Raw genomic sequence first — 12,500 nt, forward strand, 5'->3', positions numbered from 1 at the left:
AGTATTATTTATGCTACTTAATTCTTCCACTCCTCTACATTTACTTGATTACTTTTGTTACTAGTTACTTTGCAGATTCAGATTAGTCAGTGTCGATGGGTCGTTACTGACGTGTAAACACTGATAATCAGTCGATCTCTAGTATTAGTAGTAATAATACTACGATCAGTACTACTGCTGAGTACAACCTGCAGCCACAAACAGTACTTATACTACCTGTACTGCAGCCACAGTACTCAGTGTGTACATCATGTGGTTTATGTCTGCTGCTTCATTTCAAACACATTCACCCAGAATTCACCCTGCCACATCTGATCCATTTAAGAGAAAATAAAGTAAATAAGAAAATAAAGTTCCTCCCCGTGTTGAGTCAAAGAGCAGTCACCGTGACGTCAGTGAAAAGGTTCATACCAATGGATTTTATTACAACTGACTCAGCTCCAAGGCACGTTACAAGATCAAATGTTTCATCAGTTTATCATGTTGAATCTGTCACCATGGAAACAGAAAATATCAAAAAATAAAAACAGAAACAGGCCGATGTGTTCGAGTCCACTGAAATCTTAAATGTAAAAAAGAAAAACCTAGAGAGCTTTATTGCAGTAAGAAAATTAAAAAATGAAAACTTTTAAATTAAAAATTTCACAAAAAACAATTACATACTTTTAAAAATAATAAAATAAAAAAGGTTGTAAAAAAAATCAAATAGCTGAAACTTGTAGAAAAAATAAAAACTGTTAGTTTTTACAGACACATGATTTTCTAAAGTGTGAGAGCTCTCACCTCTGAACAACATCACACCTCCACCTGTCTCCACGACGACACAAACACTCGATTCTGTTAGACGACATGTAGAATATTTATATGTTTCAGTCAGAGGCCTCCGTCCTGTACAGAGTCGTACCAACGCTGCTCAGCCTCAGAAACTCCATCAGTGGAGCCACGATGTTAACACGTTAACTATCTCTGTACGCTGACGATACCCTCGTTTATATGTCAGAACATCAAGAACCAGCCCTCGACTTCTGGACAATATTCTGTCTATTAATTGATCCTGATGAAAAGTTTTCTCTTCTCTTTTTGTACAAACTGTCAAAGCATAATTCAGACTGTATTTTAAACCATTAATTGATCACGAATGTGACATTATCAGTTAAAATGACTTCATCACGTCAGATTTTATTTTATTTCGGTTGAGTCAGTGTGACAGAAAACTGAACTGCATCAATTAAAAGTCAGTTAATCCACCTATAGTTTATTTTCACTGTTGAATAATCTGTGAATAATTTCCTCCGCTAATCAGTCATTTGTTTGATCTAAAAAAATTGTGATTATTTTGACAGATTGTGTGACATGAGACAGGATTTAAGTTGAACTCGTATTTCATTTTCTTTGGAAAAATCTAGACATGATGATGTTTGTATTTGTATATTAAACTCGGCCATATTGTGATTTCAATATTTAAAAATAATTCATAAAAGAGTCCAAACATTTAATAACAATCAGTTAAGGAAATAAATCATTTCTGATTAATACTCTGTTAACTGACTGATTCTAAAAATCACTTGAGACTCTGAACTTTGCAGCATCACTAAATCTAATTGTTGACAATTTTTTAAACTATAAATTATTTTCAGGTAATTTCTTCAGTGAAAATGTTTCATCTTCAACACAAAGTGAATGTTTCTGTTTGGACCTGTGAGGATCAGATGAGACAGTTCATCTTCATCAAATCCACGAGTTTATGTCACGTCCTCATTAAACATCATCTTTCTCATAAATCAGCTGCAGAAATACGAAATTTAATATTTTAGCCTAAAATCGATCAGTTTAAAACATCTGATCTGTTTTATCAGTGAGTAAAGGTAGAAAATAAACTCCTGAGCGCTGATATAACAAATGAACAGCGTCACACTCTGGTCGTGTCCTCAGGCTGTTTACATCCCACACTAAAAGAGTTTTATCATAAATGATCTAAAGTTGTGTTCATATTCAGTATTTCTCTGTAAAATTCAACAATCACCTTCAGGTCACAAACAGACATTTTACAGCTGATTTAATGTTTCTCAAACAACTAAATTAGTGTTTTGTTATTTATAATTCAACAGCTGTGAATATGTAAAAACTAAATGAGCAGACCTGTTTTGTTGTCAGTGACGCAGCAGCTTTGACTCCTGACCTCAACTGTACTCAGATCAGTGAAGGTGACGTCTGGTGACACTTTGGATTAAATGACATGAATTCGCTCCTCTGGTCTCCTCATCAGTGTTCAGCAGGACACAGAGGTTCTGTCTGTGTGTCGTTAACATTCAGACGAGGTTCTGGTGTCAGCAGAGTCGGCTCCTCTAACGGGTCACCTGACTGAAGAGTCGTTGATTTGGACATTTTGTAAACTAAAACAAAAGATGACTGAAACGTCTCCTCAGCCAGCAGAATAAAACTGGGTGAAAATCAACTTTACAAACTCAAGCTTAGAGAAGTTTCCTCTGTGCTGTCAAACACCTGATTCAGTCTGTTGATTCTGTCAGTATTCAGTTAAATGTGTGAGATAAGCTGTGTGGTTCACACAGGCTGAACATATTTACAACATTAACTCATCATTAAATGTCCACAGTTTAATTGTAAAGCTCTTCATGTGTTAAAAACGGTTAGCGGTTGCTAACAAGTGTCTGAATGAGACTACAGAGGTTGTCGGGGACATTAAATGTCCTCACAGCGAACACGGAGACTCGTCTCCTCACTAGTCCGTCTTTACAGGCCCACTTTAGTTACACACTGTTCTCACTCTGACTTTACAACTTGTGCATTGATCAGTTTATAGAAACCTGGATAGTAATTGTGCAGTAAGACGCTCAGTGGTGGAGACGTTTGAGTCATGTGACCGTGATGTCGTCTGTTTGTAGCCTAGCATTAGCTTTTTACTGCTACACATTTAATTTACCTTCAAACATCACAGAGTGGAGTTCATCTGTGGAGATTATCTGCTGAACAGAACCTGGACAGATCAGAACCTTCAGACTATTTACTGCAATAATCTAAAATCCAGTTCAATAATCCCACAGAGGAACAGAGAGATGCTAACTGCAGTTAGCGACAGAAACATGTCTGCAGCTCTCTGTTCTAGTTATTCGTGGTAAACTTCCTGTTTCTGACGGATCAAATCATCTGCATGATGTGCTAATAACAAGTCATATTATAATAATCTGCATCGTAATTTTGATTATTTTCAGTGTTTTGTCTTCTAGAGAAGACGACGTGTCTCCGGTTCACCTGCAGCTCTGCAGGGTTCATGCTGCCGTCTGTCACTGCAGCTTCTCTGAGTCACTTACAGCTGGAAATATGGAGATTAGATGATATTTTGATAAAGTGTGCAGCTCTGAGCCGTGTGGATCGTTTCACCCTGTTATGAGCTTCAATGAACGTTCGTCACAATAACTTCATCATAAACTGTCTTCATATCTGAAAACGCCTCAATAAAAACCAGTTCAATAAAAACAGAGCAGTTTTAGTGAGTCGGCTGCTGCGGTCGCTTACGTGAATCCAGTTATTAATGTTTCAGTGTGTTTGTGTTTCTAACTCTGACGTGTCAGTTTCATATGGACGCACTAAACATCACCAATCTCTCCTAAATGTAACAGAATCTAAGAACTGTGTGTCAGAGAAAGACGACTAATAAAAGCTGCTTGTTGATGACGTCACATTATTGATCTCCTGTAGTTTCACCTGTTTGATCACCATCAGCTCCACAGACAGCAGAGATGATCTGAGGCTGAGCAGAACACGACTGTTTCACATTAATGTGTTTTTTGCAGTAGAAGAAGAGTCTTCCTCCTCCTCCTCCTCCTCAGGGGTCTCTCTCCTTCTTTACCTTCACGTCTCCAGCCAGGATGGTGGCTATCTCCCCCTGCATGAAGGCCCAGGGCACGTTGGAGCCCACCAGGGGGCACTTGTCCCCGGAGGGGCAGTACACCTCCCCTGAGGCTCCCTGGGCCTTGATGCTCTCTCTGGAGCAGGGGAAGCAGAACTTGTGGCTGGGGACGGACGGACACTGGACGAAGTGCGTGTCCTCCAGCCGCTCGTGGCAGATGGTGCAGCACAGAGGCCCGCTGTTCGCCATGGGGGAGTCGGGCACACTCTGCGCGTGCACCTGGTCCATGCCACCTGCGGACTGTGACGCGGCGGAAAGTCCGAGGTCTCCGTTGCGGGAGGAGAGGCGCCTCTGCCCGGACACGGAGGCGGGGGACAGCGGGCTGCTGCTGTTGTGTCTGGAGGAGGTGGTGGAGTGAACCGAGTCCCGGTCCTTGTTGGGGGAGTGCGCGTTCCCGAGCGTGTCCGCGACCGACATGAGCGCGGCCATGGGGGACTGTCCGTTCTGCGGGGGAGCGGCGGGCTCCGGGGGGGTGGCGCGGCCGGAGGAGAGGCCGGGGTGACCGGGGCCGAGCTGCGGCGGAGGTCCGGAGAAAGAGCCGGCAGCCATGGAGAGTTTGAGCGCCTCGGTCTGACTGTTGATCCACTGCTGCCTCTGCTGCTCCTCCGTCAGCTTCAGCCCGCCCTCCGCAGAGTCCGGCTCCGGGGAGGCTTTCCTCTTCCTCACCCCGGCCCTGGAGCTACTGCCCCCGCTGCCTGAGGCCAGAGCCCGGCCGGGGAGCACCAGGGAGGTGGGCAGCAGCGGGTAGCTGCCGTCGATGTGGGGCTGCGGCAGCATGTCTGCCCCCACGCCCTCCTTAAAGAAGCGCAGGGACTCGGGCAGGAGATCCCCCAGCAGGCGCCAGTCCCCGGAGCCGTGCTTCTTCTCGTACTCCAGGTACTTGAACCCGGAGGACAGCCCGCGGCCGAAGTCCTTCATACAGTCCTGGTACATCTGCTTGGCCACCCCCGAGGCGCTGGAGAACACGTTCCCGGAGCCGCTCGGGTACTCGATGAAGATCTTCAGCTCGTTCTCCATGCCGGGTTTGGACACGGCGTCGAAGGCGAACACCCGGCCGACCAGCCCGTGGTCCTTCTTGAAGCGGACGTCGAAGGGGGTGCAGCCGGACAGCGACACCAGCGTGTCCCGCACCATCTTCGGCTTGTTGGCCCACTCCTCCTGCCGGTTCCGGAGGCTCTCGCTCAGCTCGGACAGAGCCTCCACGTTCCGCTGCTTGTCCTTCAGCTCCCGCTCCTGGTCCGTGCTGGACACCGAGGCGGGCCGCTTCCCGCCGGGCTCAGACAGAGACACACCGGGCATGGTGCTCTGCGGACCGGCTCTGCCCGCCATGCCGTGCGAGCTCGGTCCATTCAGCAGAGTCTGAGGCAGCAGGTTCGGCGGGACGTTCATCTGTCCCGGGGCCGACACCAGCCCCCCGTGGCTCCGGCTCCTCGAGTTCGGGCTCTGTCGGTTCAGCTCGGGCGGGCCGTCGTCCTGTTTGAACCCGTTGGGCCCTCCGAGTCCGTTGGGCAGCCTGCCGCTGCTGTGCCCGCCGTAGTCGAACCGAACCCTGCTATCAGCGCCGAGCGAGTAGCGGTCCAACCCGGGCTGAGACTTCCCGGGTCCGTCCGCCTGGTGGTGGTGGTGGTTGAGCTGCCCCACCGGCTCCTTCCCGCCCAGCAACACCGCCTGGCTCTTCGCCACGGCCGGCTGCTGCTGCGGCGGAGGAGGAGGCGGTCCGCCGGCCGGAGCTCTGCCCTCCTGGAAGCCGTGAGCCCGCTTCAGGTGTCGGGCGGTCTCGATGACGAACTCGATCCGGTCCGCGCCCTCGTAGTTGACGCAGCCCCGGCAGACCGGCTCGGTGAAGTCCCAGATCATGGCCCAGGGCATGCGGGGCAGGTCGCACAGGTAACATGACTGTCTGCGGGACGAGGAGAGCTGCGGGGAGGACATCTTCCCTCTGCCCGTCTCCTCCCTGCCTCCTCCACACTGCAGTGACTCCTCCAGCTTATTGTTCCTCCTGCTGGAGCTCCGGAGCTGCTGCAGAGGGGGGGGGGGGGGGGGGGAGGAGGAGGGGAGGGGGGGGGGGGGGGGAGGAGGGGGAGGAGGAGGAGGAGGAGGGGGGGAGGGGTGTTTTTTTCCCTACATGCTTCACTTCACACAAGCGGAGGAATTTGGACCCCCCCCCTCTAGGAATGCCACCTGGTAGAGTAAGTGACGTCACCCTCCCCCCTCCTCCGAGACTGATGATGCCACTTGTTGGCCTCCTCCTCCTCCTCCTCCTCCTCCTCCTCCAGCTGCAGCTCTGGTTGAACCTCTTCAGTGCAGATCAATGATCACATGATATCAGGAGTTCTTATTGATCAGCAGCTCAGTTTGATCCTGAGCTGGACTCAGTTTCTGATCAGCAGTAATGAGACCAACAGAATCAGTTACATCACCGTTACTCACCGTCGTTACACGTGTCGTCGTTACACGTGTCGTCGTTACTTTATTTTTGTCTTATAATCTTTATTTTGTGACATTTGTCCGTAGAAGCAGCTGCAGCTCCGATCAGAGATCAATACTGTTTCTTTAAAACGTGTTTGTGATGAAGACGATGTGATGATGTGATGTGTGTGTGTTACTGTGTGTGTGTGTGTTACTGTGTGTGTGTTAATGTGTGTGTTACTGTGTGTGTGTGTGTGTGTTACTGTGTGTGTGTTAATGTGTGTGTTACTGTGTGTGTGTGTGTGTGTTACTGTGTGTGTGTTACTGTGTGTGTTACTGTGTGTGTTACTGTGTGTGTGTTAGTGTGTGTGTGTGTGAGTGTGTGTGTGTGTGTGTGTGTGTGCTACTGTGTGTGTGTGTGTGTGTGTGTGTGTGTTACTGTGTGTGTTACTGTGTGTGTGTTAGTGTGTGTGTTACTGTGTGTGTGTGTGTTACTGTGTGTGTGTGTGTGTGTGTGTGTTACTGTGTGTGTTACTGTGTGTGTGTTACTGTGTGTGTGTGTGTGTTACTGTGTGTGTTACTGTGTGTGTGTGTGTGTGTGTTACTGCGTGTGTTACTGTGTGTGTGTGTGTGTGTGTGTGTGTTAATGTGTGTGTGTGTGTGTTACTGTGTGTGTGTTAATGTGTGTGTTACTGTGTGTGTGTGTGTGTGTGTGTGTGTGTGTGTGTGTTACTGTGTGTGTGTGTGTGTGTGTGTTACTGTGTGTGTGTGTTACTGTGTGTGTCACTGTCTGTTCCAGGTGATTTGGACCTGTGGTTCTGGTTCTGTCTGCTTTATGTTTATGTTTTTAGAGGTTTTTATTGTTTTCATGAAACTAATAATCAAGAGATGAATTGATTCTCATGAATGAGTCACAGGTCTGATGTCAGAGGTCACAGGTCTGATGTCAGAGGTCACAGGTCAGAGGTTTGTAAAAATATTAAAGGAATAGAAAGAAGAAATATTCTTATTCACTAATTCTCAGCTAGCTTAGCTTAGCATAAAGACAGGAAACGGGGACTCAGCCAGCCTGACGACGCGACTGATTTCAATCTTTGCATCTACGTACAGAAACAGCCGGACTCGTCCTTTACATGATGTGATGAGGTCATTATGTAACACGAGATCGATACACAACTTCCTGTTGGGACTCTAAATCCTGCTGACGAGGCGTGTCTGTCAGGACGCTGCTGAGATTTAGATATTGATCAAATTTACATTAAATGTTCAAACTCAGAGTAAACTTTAATACAACGACATGATCAATAGATGTATTGATTCAATCCTGTTCAGCTGCAGCAGACAGGAAAAAACTGTGTGTGTGTGTGTGTGTGTGTGTGTGTGTGTGTTGCTAGGCAGGTTTGAGCTCTCTGTCACCCCCCGCCTCTCTCTCTCTCTCTCTCTCAGTGTGTACGAGCTTCGATCGCCCGATCAGTGTGTTGTCCTCTCTCTCTCTGCTGCTGCGACGGTTCATCGATCGACCAGAAATCAATCTTTCTTCACGATCAGTTAGATCGACGTTAATGTCTCCGATAAATTCTTGTTATTGATCACCTCGACATCGTGAAACACAGACAGGACGCGGTTAACGGCTGATTCTGGCACCATGCCACACTGATGCATTCTGGGTAAAGTATCAAACTGAAGTTATCATCAAACCTCCAGTCAGGGTTTAATGACTGCACACACACACGCACACAGATTAGCTCCGGCATGCCTCTGATAGATACCGTCTGTGTTGCCGTGGAAACGCGCCTGGCGACCATGCGGCGAGGAGGAGGAGGAGGAAGCTGCTGAATACATGAGGAGCTGCAGCCTCGTTCGCCCCTCACTCTCTCTCTCTCTGAATCATTATGCAAATCGAGCGACACACACACACACACACACACTCTGTCTCTGAGATTAATTGTTTCATTTCGTTAAAACAGCCCCTCCCCCTCTCTCCCCCTCTTCACCTGGTTTGCTCTGGCCGTCGGTCACGGTGGGGTGTTGCCATGGTAACTGGGTCAGTCTTCGCGGCGGCGGCTGTGGAGGAGCTCGGCTGCTGGTTGGAGACGTTTGCTGATGAAGGAGAGAAAACAGAGTCACTGATGTAAACATCCTGTTATTACAACACACATGATCTCACAGGTGAACAGGTGGAGTCGAGGTCAGAGGTCGGAGGTCACCATCATCACTGACTCTGAGCCTTCAGACACATGAAGTGATGCTGTTCCTCTGACACAGAACAGTGTGATGTCACAGTCATCAGGCCCCGCCCACATTAACACATATGACATCACACAGTCAACAGTTACCTTCACATCACATCATGTTGTGTTTGTGTTGTGAAACGTGACATAACAACTCTCCATCCAGCTGATTTATGTTTACTAGAAGTCTTTGTGATCACATGGTACGACCCGACCCCTCCTGTCTCTTTAAAGTGTGTCCATCCGTCCAATCAGCTGCTGCAGCTCACAGACTGTCCGTCATCTGTTCACCTCAGAGTTCATGTCAACAAGCTAATGTCACTCAACAGGACTGATCAGCTCACTCGAAGTCTCATGGAAACTCCTCAAGGCCCTCTGGAACATATTCAAGGACCTCTGGAACATATTCAATGCCCTCTGGAACACATTCAAGGCCCTCTGGAACATAGTCAAGGACCTCTAGAACATATTCAATGCCCTCTGGAACACATTCAAGGCCCTGTGGAACATATTCAAGGACCTCTAGAACATATTCAAGGCCCTCTGGAACACATTCAAGGACCTCTGGAACATATTCCAAGACCTCTGGAGCATATTCAAGGACCTCTAGAACATATTCAAGGACCTCTGGAACACATTCAAGGACCTCTGGAACATATCCAAGGGCCTCTGGAACATATCCAAGGCCCTCTGGAACACATTCAAGGACCTCTGGAACATATTCAAGGACCTCTGGAGCATATTCAAGGACATCTAGAACATATTCAAGGACCTCTGGAACATATTCAAGGCCCTCCTCCAGAATAACCTGCTGCTACAAACAGCCTGGTTACCATGACAACACCATCTCCATCTCAGCAGCAGTAAAATGGAAGAACACACACACACACACACACACACACACACACACACACACACACACACACACACACACACACACACACACACACAGAGCTGTGCTGCCACCTGCTGGTCACGACACTTCATGACATGATGACTGTCTGAACTACAGCTCCCAGGATGCTTTGAGGGCACATAATATTGCCATGGAGACGGTCAGCTGTGAGCCTATATTTGTTTACATTCAGTCTGCTGAGTCAGCTGTTAGCAGTGTGTGTGTGTGTGTGTGTGTGTGTGTACCTGCAGGCTCCAGGTGAGTGACCTGTAAACAGGCCGGCTGACCTCTGACCCATGTGATGTCAGAGGCAGCTGGGGTCACGGGGGCGTGTCCTGTCACCATCCTGAGGGCTGAGTCCAGCAGCTGGCTCTGATCGGAGGAGAGGAGAGCCAGTGAGCAGTCAGACAGTCAAACAGGTGAGAGCAGCAGGTGATCAGGGACAGTTTACCTGCAGCTGCAGCTGCTGACTCTGCAGGGTCTCCAGGTGACGCAGCGTCTGCTGGCTCAGGCTCCACCCCCTGTCCCTGCCGAGAGTGATGTCACAGTGAGGTCACAGTGAGGTCACAGTGGAGACATCACTGAACCAGCAGCTGATCTTGTTGTGTTTCTTCTCACACAGAAAACAGTTGAAGCATCAGAGTCAGCTGACATCATGCTCTCCTCTGATTGGTTTGAGTAAATGATGTAATATGTTAATGAGCTAGTTAGTGAGCAGATTATTAGTGAATATTGAATCCATGTTGTAACTTTGGATTTATAAATAAAGTTTTATTTACTTTTATGATGGAACTGTACTGGACCGAGCGCAGCGCAGTAACAGAATTACAGCTATGAGACATCCTGGATCAATAAAACACATCTCAGTACTGACAGTACTAACAGTGCTGACAGTGCTAACAGTACTAACAGTACTGACAGTGCTGACAGTGCTAACAGTACTAACAGTACTGACAGTGCTAACAGTGCTAACAGTACTAACAGTACTAACAGTACTGACAGTGCTAACAGTACTAACAGTACTGACAGTGCTAACAGTACTAACAGTACTAACAGTGCTGACAGTGCTAACAGTACTAACAGTGCTGACAGTACTGACAGTACTAACAGTACTAACAGTGCTGACAGTGCTGACAGTGCTAACAGTACTAACAGTACTAACAGTGCTGACAGTACTGACAGTGCTGACAGTACTAACAGTACTAACAGTGCTGACAGTGCTGACAGTGCTAACAGTACTAACAGTACTGACAGTACTAACAGTACTAACAGTACTGACAGTGCTAACAGTACTAACAGTACTGACAGTACTGACAGTGCTAACAGTACTAACAGTACTGACAGTACTAACAGTGCTAACAGTACTAACAGTACTGACAGTACTAACAGTACTAACAGTACTAACAGTGCTAACAGTACTAACAGTGCTGACAGTACTAACAGTACTGACAGTGCTAACAGTACTAACAGTACTGACAGTACTAACAGTACTAACAGTGCTAACAGTACTGACAGTACTAACAGTGCTGACAGTACTGACAGTACTAACAGTACTGACAGTACTAACAGTACTAACAGTGCTGACAGTACTAACAGTACTAACAGTACTGACAGTACTGTTAGTACTGTCAGCACTAACAGTGCTAACAGTACTAACAGTACTGACAGTACTAACAGTACTAACAGTACTGACAGTGCTAACAGTACTAACAGTACTGACAGTACTGACAGTACTAACAGTACTGACAGTACTAACAGTACTAACAGTGCTGACAGTACTAACAGTACTAACAGTACTGACAGTACTGTTAGTACTGTCAGCACTAACAGTGCTAACAGTACTAACAGTACTGACAGTACTAACAGTACTAACAGTACTAACAGTGCTAACAGTACTAACAGTACTGACAGTACTGACAGTACTAACAGTACTAACAGTACTAACAGTACTAACAGTGCTGACAGTACTAACAGTACTGACAGTGCTAACAGTACTAACAGTACTGACAGTACTAACAGTACTAACAGTGCTGACAGTACTAACAGTGCTAACAGTACTAACAGTACTGACAGTACTAACAGTACTAACAGTACTAACAGTGCTAACAGTGCTAACAGTACTGTTAGCACTGTTAGTACTGTTAGTTAGTTAGTACTGTTAGTACTGTTAGCACTGTTAGTACTGTTAGTTAGTTAGTACTGTTAGTACTGTTAGTATTGTTAGTACTGTTAGTTAGTTAGTACTGTTAGTACTGTTAGCACTGTTAGTACTGTTAGTTAGTTAGTACTGTTAGCACTGTTAGCACTGTTAGTACTGTTAGTTAGTTAGTACTGTTAGTTAGTTAGTACTGTTAGTATTGTTAGTACTGTTAGTTAGTTAGTACTGTTAGTACTGTTAGCACTGTTAGTACTGTTAGTATTGTTAGTACTGTTAGTTAGTTAGTACTGTTAGTACTGTTAGCACTGTTAGTACTGTTAGTTAGTTAGTACTGTTAGTTAGTTAGTACTGTTAGTTAGGGTTACTGTGAAACAACCGATTATATCATCTGACTGTTTATCAATCAGTCTGATCATCAGGGCTGATATTGATCATTTCTCTGATCTTCTGTGTTTCTGCGTCTGATTGCTGATAAAGTAAATGTATTTAAAATGCAGTCAGCACTTTTTGATGTCTCCAGAATTAATTCTTGATTTTATTCTGAACCGCAAATCAAAAGATCATAAAAACCAACAGCAGTAACAGACGAGTCTCTGAGCTGCTCTCACTTTTCTTCTTTTAACTCAAATTAGTTCAACTCATTTTATCATTTATCCAAAAATAATATACAAACAACCGGTCACTGTATTTACCACCCAGCACCCAGTAATCTCAATCTGCAAAGTAACTGTAACTAAAGTAATCAATTAAATGAAGTGGAGTGAAAAGTATGAAGGAGCAGAAAATCAGAACACTGCAGGACAGCGGCCGACAGCGTCTTCTTCGCTGCTATAAAAACAGTAGTTGCCAGGGGCAGCACAGCGCAGCTTCCTGCGAGCA

The 12,500-nt window shown here is 46.3% G+C and overlaps 2 protein-coding genes across 7 annotated transcripts in view; both read right to left on the reverse strand.

Annotated features, from left to right (window-relative positions):
- kiaa0586 (KIAA0586 ortholog) overlaps positions 1–12,500 on the reverse strand; it is a 35,193-nt gene that overhangs the window by 18,813 nt on the left and 3,880 nt on the right. For 5 of the 6 annotated variants that reach the window (XM_084381997.1, XM_084381998.1, XM_084381996.1 and 2 more), the window contains exons 6-8: positions 9,915–9,990; positions 9,709–9,835; positions 8,332–8,437 (exon numbers count right to left, since the gene is read on the reverse strand). In XM_084381997.1, the coding sequence (XP_084238123.1) occupies positions 8,332–8,437; positions 9,709–9,835; positions 9,915–9,990 (309 nt within the window). The remainder of the gene's footprint in view (positions 1–8,331; positions 8,438–9,708; positions 9,836–9,914; positions 9,991–12,500) is intronic. The other variant, XM_084381999.1, reaches the window with a different exon arrangement.
- Positions 400–5,919, reverse strand: irf2bpl (interferon regulatory factor 2 binding protein-like). Its single transcript, XM_084382006.1, has one exon. The coding sequence runs from the start codon at positions 5,858–5,860 to the stop codon at positions 3,845–3,847; it is 2,016 nt and encodes a 671-aa protein (XP_084238132.1). The 5' UTR covers positions 5,861–5,919; the 3' UTR covers positions 400–3,844.

This window comes from Pagrus pagrus (genome assembly GCF_965226575.1).
Source record: "Pagrus pagrus genome assembly, chromosome: 18".
Classification (NCBI taxonomy): domain Eukaryota; kingdom Metazoa; phylum Chordata; class Actinopteri; order Spariformes; family Sparidae; genus Pagrus; species Pagrus pagrus.